We start from the raw sequence: 8,263 nt of genomic DNA, 5'->3' as shown, positions 1-8,263 counted from the left end.
TATCTGTCTCATTGTTCTATCTGTGCCTTAACCTTTTACATTTCAACTTTATAAAGAGAAATAGTAATGGCGTCTTTTTGTCGGCACTAACTCCGCCATGGTTCGTCGTATGGTTGTTTGATAAACGCCAAAAAATAAGGTCTGGCTGTCAACACAGGTTTAGGAGATTTTATACACTATGAGATAATCTATGGGGGGGTTGCACGCCCCACAGATGCCGGATAGCAAGGCCCCTCACAGAAAGGCCATCATTGATATATATTTTTGTTCCGACAGCTGTTTACCCGGGGAATGCTATTTACGCGCACAGGAAGAGATGTCAGGCAGTTGTCAGCTGATCAGTCGAAAGAAATGTTTGATGCTAGCTGAATGATCGTTGTCAGTTAAAAAAAAACGTGTATCTGATTTCAGGATATCGTTTCTATAGTTTCTTAGTAGCTTGTACTCTGAAACTTCAACATATAAATATGATGTCAAGCGTTGCCTTCAAGCTGCTCGCTCTTGTTGGTTTGTTATTGATGTCAACACAGACGACGGATGCTAAAGTAGGCTCTGTTGTTCACATGACTGTTCTCTGCTTTAAAAAAATCAAAACTATTTATATTGACATAGTTTAACGCTTGTTGTTGAGTCAGCTGTCTAGTTACTGTAGTTAGCTAGCTAGCCAAATATGGATTAGGCTAGTAAAGCCATTGATTGTCGTCACAAGGACGGACAAAGTTAGGTAATTAGCAAGCTGGTAACCTGCTCTGTAAAGTTACAGAAAATGTGATTATTCCACTGGCTGTGTAAGATTATTTTAGAAGACAGGCAGCTAGTTATATCACAATTTTATGGCATAAAATGTTCTCTGATATCACATCCTGACCGTTTTCCCAACTTTTCCCATAGAATTCAGAGGATATCCGGTGTAAATGTACCTGCCCACCGTACAGAGACATTGAAGGACAGATCTACAAACAAAATGTATCTCTAAAGGATTGGTATGTTGTGTTGTCATGATGTCATTTACAGATGATTACATACTGGTTGCATTCCACTGCTTAGATGTTGCCAGATTGTACAACACCTGGATAGGTGTTTTACCTATCAGCTAACCATACCATATGTTATAACAATATGTCAATCGATGACCGTCCATGATGTGGCATGCAACCATTTGGTTGATGCATACAGTGGAACGTGACCACTGTCTGGGTGTGGTGAGTGTATGGGTTGTCTGATGGATTAGGCTAACTGTAATTTTACACGGTCATATGAATGATCTCAAATCATATTTGGAGAACTGTTACAGACTTCAACCTCACTGTGCTTTCGAAGAGGGATTCCGATTTAATTGTATATTTGTTTTCAGTAACTGCCTTCATGTTGTGGAGCCAATGCCAGTTGATGGAAAGGATGTGGAGGCGTACTGTCTGCGTTGTGAATGCAAATATGAGGAGAGGAGTTCTGGAACTATCAAGGTAAGTCTGGGAAATCGACCAACCAGCTAGCCGCGCATGTGCTGTTGCTATCCTGCCATGTGGGAAAGCAGAGAGGAGATGATTCTTTCATACTTTCATGTGAACATTTTTGCTTAAATTCCCAACAGCAGAAGGACAACAGGCAAAGTAGGTTAAAATATGTTATTCGGTGTTCCTGAAACACAGGGGACTTTACGATTTCGGCGATGGGATATCACACAACGGTGTTGCCCAAGTGGGATAGCATCGGCGCATGTGCTTTGCTACTATCCAATCAAATGCAGTCCATTTTTTCCCCACCTTTATTTAACCAGGTAAGCTAGTTGAGAACAAGTTCTCATTTACAACTGCGACCTGGCCAAGATAAAGCAAAGCAGTGCGACAGAAACAACGACACAGAGTTGCATGGAATAAACAAGCGTACAGTCAACACAATAGGAAAAAAAAGAAAGTCTATATACGGTGTGTGCAAATGGCGTGAGGAGGTATGGCAATAAATAGGCCATAGTAGCAAAGTAATGACAATTTAGCAGATTAACACTGGAGTGATAGCTGAGCAGATGATGGTGTGTAAGTAGTGATACTGGTGTGCAAAAGAGCAGCAAAGTAAATAAAAACAATATGGGGATGAGTTAGGTAGATTGGGTGGGCTATTTACAGATGGACTATGTACAGCTGCAGCGATCGGTTAGCTGCTCAGATAGCTGATGTTTAAAGTTAGTGAGGGAAATGTAAGCAATTTTTGCAATTCGTTCCAGTCACTTGCAGCAGAGAACTGGAAGGAAAGGCGGCCAAATGAGGTGTTGGCTTTGGGGATGACCAGTGAAATATACCTGCTGGAGCGCGTGCTATGGGTGGGTGGGTGTTATCGTGGCCAGTGAGCTGAGATAAGGCGGAGCTTTACCTAGCATAGACTTGTAGATGACCTGGAGCCAGTGGGTCTGGCGACGAATATGTAGCGAGGGCCAGCCGAATAGAGCATACATGTCGCAGTGGTGGGTGGTATAAGGCATTTTGGTAACACAACGGATGGCACTGTGATAGACTGCATCTAATTTGCTGAGTAGAGTATTGGAAGCTATTTTGTAGATGACATCGTCGAGGATCGGTAGGATAGTCAGCTTTATTAGGGTAAGTTTGGCGGCCGATTCTAGATTTGATTTTGGATTGGAGATGTTTGATATGAGCCTGGAAGGAGAGTTTACAGTCTAGCCAGAAACCTAGGTATTTGTCCAGAGTAGTGATGCTAGTCGGGCGGGCGGGTGCGGGCAGCGAACGGTTGAAAAGCATGCATCTGGTTTTGCTAGCATTTAAGAGCAGTTGGAGGCCACGGAAGGAGTGTTGTATGGCATTGGAGCTCGTTTGGAGGTTAGTTAACACAGTGTCCAAAGGGCCAGATGTATACAGAATGGTGTCGTCTGAGTAGAGGTGGATCAGGGAATCACCCGCATGCTAGAGCGACATCGTTGATATATACAGAGAAAAGAGTCGGCCCGAGAATTGAACCCTGTGTTACCCCCATAGACTGTCAGAGGTCCGGACAACAGGCCCTCCGATTTTACACACTGAACTTGATCTGCGAAGTAGTTGGTGAACCAGGCCAGGCAGCCATTTGAGAAACCAAGGCTGTTGAGTCTGCCAATGAGAATATGGTGATTGACAGTCGAAAGCATTGGCCAGAACGATGAAGACTGCTGCACAGTACTGTCTTTTATCGATGGAGGTTATGATATCATCTAGTACCTTGAGCGTGGCTGAGGTGCACCCGTGACCAGCTCGGAAACCGGATTGCACAGCGGAGAAGGTACGGTGGGATTCGAAATGGTCAGTGATCTGTTTATTAACTTGGCTTTCAAAGACTTTAGAAAGGCAGGGCAGGATGGATATAGGTCTGTAACAGTTTGGGTCTAGAGTGTCACTCCCTTTGAAGAGGGAGATGACCACGGCAGCTTTCCAATCTTTAGGGATCTCGGATGAGGTTGGACAGACTGGTAATAGGGGTTGCAAAAATGGTGGTGGATAATTGTAGAAAGAGAGGGTCCAGATTGTCTAGCCCAGCTGATTTGTACGGGTCCAGGTTTTTCAGTTCTTTCAGAACATCTGCGATCTGGATTTGGTTGAAGGAGAAGCTGGGGAGGCTTGGGCAAGTAGCTGCGGAGCTGTTGGCTGGGGTTGGGGTAGCCAGGAGGAAAGCATGGCCAGCCGTAGAGAAATGCTTATTGAAATGTGTGATTTTTCATGGATTTATCGATGGTGACCGTGTCACCTAGCCTCAGTGCAGTTGGCAGCTGGGAGGAGGTGCTCTTGTTCTCCATGGACTTTACAGTGTCCCAAAACTTTTTGGAGTTATAGCTACAGGATGCAAATTTCTGTTTGAAAAAGCTAGCCTTTGCTTTCTTGACTGACTGTGTGTATGGGTTCCTGACTTCCCTGAACAGTTGCATATTGCGGGGACTATTCGATGCTATTGCAGTCCGCCACAGGATGTTTTTGTGCTGGTTGAGGGCAGTCAGGTCTGGAGTGAACCAAGGGCTATATCTGTTCTTAGTTCTACATTTTTTGAAATGGGCATGCTTATTTAAGATGGTGAGGAAATTACTTTTAAAGAACGACCAGGCATCCTCGACTGACGGGATGAGGTCAATATCCTTCCAGATTAGAAAGGCCTGCTCGCAGAAGTGTTTTAGGGAGCGTTTGCAGGCAGCCATGGCCTAATGAGTTAATGAGTTTGACTGCTGAACAACTAATCAAATGGCCACCTGGACTATTTACATTGACCCAACCATTTGTTTTTACACTGCTGCTACTCACTGTTTATTGTCTATGCATAGCCACTTTACAAATGACCTCGACTAACCTGTACCCCCCGCACATTGAGTCGTTACCGGTACCCCCTGTATAAAGCCTTGTGATTGTTATGTACATGTTACTTTTTGATTGATTTTATTTAGTAAATATTTTATTAACTGTTTCTTAAACTGCATATTGGATAAGGGATTGTAAGTAAGCATTTCATGGTAAGGTCTACCTGTTGTATTTGGCACACGTGACAAATAACATTTTGATTTGATTTGTGTCCACTGTGTTCCAGGTGACTATCATAATCTACCTGTCCATCCTGGGCCTGCTGTTCCTCTACATGGTGTACCTGACCCTGCTAGAGCCCATGCTGAAGAGGAGGCTCTTTGGACACTCACAGCTTCAGAATGATGATGATGTTGGGGTATGTGTGCATGTTGCCCATCCCAACTATAGTGGTGGCCTTTAAGTCAAAGCAGTTGTTGTAGCCATGACATTTTTGTTGTTTGATTGTAGATCTCGTATTGTGTGACTTGTTGGGGCAATGTATGTGGTGATGTTTTCAGATTTGTCTCATGCTATAAATTGATTTGATGAATATCTCATAGAGAATTGTGTTTGGAAATGTTTCTGAAAAAGGTCAACTCTAGCTTGTCACAATTTCACTGTAACGTCTGTCTCTTGGGTTCAGGACCAGCAGCCTTTCGCCAACGCCCACAACGTATTGTCTCGTTCGACTTCTCGTCCCAACATGCTGAACAAAGTGGAACACGCTCAGCAGCGCTGGAGGAGGCAGGTCCAGGAACAGAGGAAGTCTGTGTTTGACCGCCATGTGGTGCTCAGCTAAACCCATCCCCAGGAAACAGAAACCCTGGGTGAAGCAAAATATATTACTGTGACTGGGTGGTCCTTTTTTTTTTTTTTTTTTTTTTGTCTGATTCTTTCCCAGACTTCGGAGCTTCATCCTTATTGGTGTTTTGTTCCTCAACTGGACCTGTATTTCATGAAATGTGATCATATAGCTCTATGTATTCAGGAGGTGATCGTAAAGGGTCTCTACATCAGTAGGTTGAAGTGGGGTGTTGCATTTGAGACCTTTTACTTAAGATAATGCCAGTGTCTGTATGACTTTGTATACTTTCTGATTTAATAATACTAATAGAAAGTTAAATGTTAGTTTGTAGCCCCCCCAAAAATGGATAATGCGTGCCATTTTGCACAAGCTGATGATAATCTTTGGCTTCTGATAAAGTAGAAACGATGTGTGACCGTATGCACTCTTTTACAGTAATGTTGGCAGCTTCTGATAACAGTAAATGCTTGCCATGCCACCAATGAAATTAGGTGATACATTTGAGGGTAGAGTAAATAAAACAAAAAATATCATGCCAAAATGAATCACTCAAGCTAATGAAAACGTCTACAATATGTGTAACAACTGCTACCTAAACTATAGAAGATGGGAATGAGTTAGAAACAGTAAAAATGTGTAAAATTGTCAAAAAGCATGTTTTTTAAGAATGATGTATAATGTATAAACTTATTTACAACCTTTTACCCTAAACAACAGTTGATGTACAGATGTATGTATTTCATTGTGTGCTGACTGTGGTGTTAACATTCCTGTATCATGTTCCTGTAAGTCTAAGTATAATGTAGCATTTGGGAGACATTTAGACTTTTAACCCATCTTCTGATGGAACATTTCATGTAAACATTAGTCCTCTCCTTTGAATATATATGTGTGTTACTGTAGTCAGAGCCCTCAGCTGTCACTGTCTAGAGTAGATGTACACCATCTGCACCTTGCTTGTTTTGTTTTCAGCTTCTACTCTCCATTTAGATTAATTTGACATGACTCACATTAATGAGATCCTCCTTTATTCAAACTTTAAATAACTTAAATATCTGTTAGACAGTATTGATACCACTGTCTGTCTTTTACACTAATGTAAAACAATAATGATCATTTGGGATAGCAGGGTGATGGTAAAGTGGGTAGAAAATGCTACTGTTAGGTGACCTAACGAAAGTGTTAAATCTGATCTGTGATAACTTCACATTTGAAATACATTTCTGTAATATTTATAATGATTTTGTGTATTGCAGACAATGTCACATTCCTGAACCATCCTCCAGGAGTCGTACTTCAACAAAGTGTAAAATACATAAACCTAAATTGATGATCGCATTGATAAGCGCACAAAAACATATTGCACTAATGCCAACATTGATAGGCGCTCCAAACATGCGCACAAAATGGCAGGTATACTATACCATCGGAGTTAAATCAATATGATAATTTTAGTACAGGGCTTTGCTATGCATAGGGCGATAAACAGCAATGCAACAACGGATGAGACATTTCAATAACCAATTTAAATTGTATTAATGCATTAAAAATCCGAGAGGAAACTTAATCTGAACGAAAGTAATCGGTCTATTTCGCAAATTCACCATTCAACAATAGAACACGAAGTAAAATTACAGGATAAGTTTGCAAAAAAAATTAATCTCAAATGACAATATGTTGATATACAAGACAATAGTGATAATTTATTCATTTTTCAAGGACTTTTGCAAAGCTGCCGTCATCGTTTCCTGTTCTCCCCTTTTATTTTTTTTGTATGCTTTTGCAGTCCGTTATCCAGAAAAAAAGTAGGCAATGCTCCGCGCAGAAAATTCAGATTTAAGGATACTCTGCAAGAGAGCTACATTTGCGTTGTCAAAGAATGGATTGTTGAAAAATACTACAATAAGTTCATAAAGGATAAGGTAAGGAACATTTTCCTTTTAAATTCTTCATAAAGTAAACCCATTTATTGTAGTTTTAACTTAATATATTGCATTAACTGTTTTATGAAACTGATTCTTGCATTTTCTGTTTAATGAAACTTGCGTGGACAATAATGCAGAAAATCATAAATAATTGCCACAAAAAGGTTGAGATTTTTTACGATAGTGAATTGCTGGGTTGATAGAATAGCCTACGAACAACAATAGTTTCCACAAAATTGTTTTATTCAATACCTCAAAAGCAAGTGCTGTACTGTGAACAGAAACTAGGGGGCGCCTTAGGCCTTTTATAGGAACTACCCTAAGTACCCAATCTGGCATCGTAATTGAAATAATAATATATGAATCTTTTATACCATTCTTACCATTTGAATATCAGTCAATTTGGGTGAATTTAGGTTTTTTCTTTGCCGTATGCTTTTATTGAAGTATTACTTAAAAATGTTGCTTCATGCGTGGGGGAATGCAGGCTTCTGGAAGAAAGTAAATGTATGTCCAAGTAAAATAATACTCCAAGGTACTTCCCTTTAATAGGACCCATCCTGTGTTTTAAGGTCCAGGCTCTTATCTGTCCCTCTTTGGTTAATGACAGACGGAGAGGGTCTGTCTCCTCAATCCTCTCTTCAGTGCCTGTGTCAGACTGTAGGAATCGTTTCAAGGCTCATAGAGGCTGCATCCCTGCAGGAGAAGCTTCAGTCAGAACCTTCCCAAGGTCTGCCTGGCCATGGTCAGACTAACATGTCTGCTGTCTGGAAATACCTTTCAATGCCACTGAAATGCAAGATAATAGAGTGTATAGGTAGGTCCTTGCTGAGCAGTTACTCTCTGTGCTTGAAATTGACGATGGGCTGTTTGGTATGATTTATTCCTGTCTATAACAGTACGATGATTTCCGATGTTTAGAATATGAATTATTAGACATCTCTTGATGCTGTAATACTGTGGTTAGGGAGGGGCACAAGGGAGAATAACTACTTCCATGCATGTGTTTATCCTGTCATTCTTAAAGGCCCAATGGAGCCGTTTTATATCAATATCAAATCATTTCTGAGTAACAATTAAGTCCCTTACTGTAATAGATTTTCATTAAAATGGGCAAAAATCTGTTTTTGCAAAAAAATTATCAAGCTAGAATTTTGCTTTGACTGTCTGGGAGTGGTCTGAGTTGGGAGGGGAAAACTGAAAACTAGCAGTTATTGGCAGAG

At 40.9% G+C, this 8,263-nt stretch overlaps 2 protein-coding genes across 3 annotated transcripts in view; both read left to right on the top strand.

Moving 5' to 3' along the window:
* Window positions 1-297: 297 nt before the first annotated feature.
* On the top strand, window positions 298-5,831 carry LOC115113733 (transmembrane protein 9B-like). The gene is made up of 5 exons (XM_029641685.2): window positions 298-545; window positions 892-983; window positions 1,355-1,463; window positions 4,555-4,686; window positions 4,954-5,831. The coding sequence occupies exons 1-5, from the start codon at window positions 468-470 to the stop codon at window positions 5,107-5,109; spliced, it is 567 nt and encodes a 188-aa protein (XP_029497545.1). The 5' UTR covers window positions 298-467; the 3' UTR covers window positions 5,110-5,831.
* Window positions 5,832-6,448: 617 nt separating this feature from the next.
* Window positions 6,449-8,263, top strand: part of dennd2b (DENN domain containing 2B) — an 82,320-nt gene continuing 80,505 nt past the window's right edge. The window contains exon 1 of one of the 2 annotated variants that reach the window (XM_065013154.1): window positions 6,449-7,037. Coding sequence is in view for 1 of the 2 variants with exons in the window: in XM_065013152.1 (XP_064869224.1) it covers window positions 7,835-7,857 (23 nt within the window). In the remaining variant the exon portion in view is untranslated. Of the gene's footprint in view, window positions 7,858-8,263 lie in introns of both variants that reach the window. The other variant, XM_065013152.1, reaches the window with a different exon arrangement.

The sequence above is a fragment of the Oncorhynchus nerka genome, linkage group LG28, assembly GCF_034236695.1.
Source record: "Oncorhynchus nerka isolate Pitt River linkage group LG28, Oner_Uvic_2.0, whole genome shotgun sequence".
In the NCBI taxonomy this organism is placed as follows: domain Eukaryota; kingdom Metazoa; phylum Chordata; class Actinopteri; order Salmoniformes; family Salmonidae; genus Oncorhynchus; species Oncorhynchus nerka.
The sequence above is the reverse complement of the archived record's forward strand: the minus strand, read 5'-3'. Positions and strand labels throughout refer to the sequence as shown.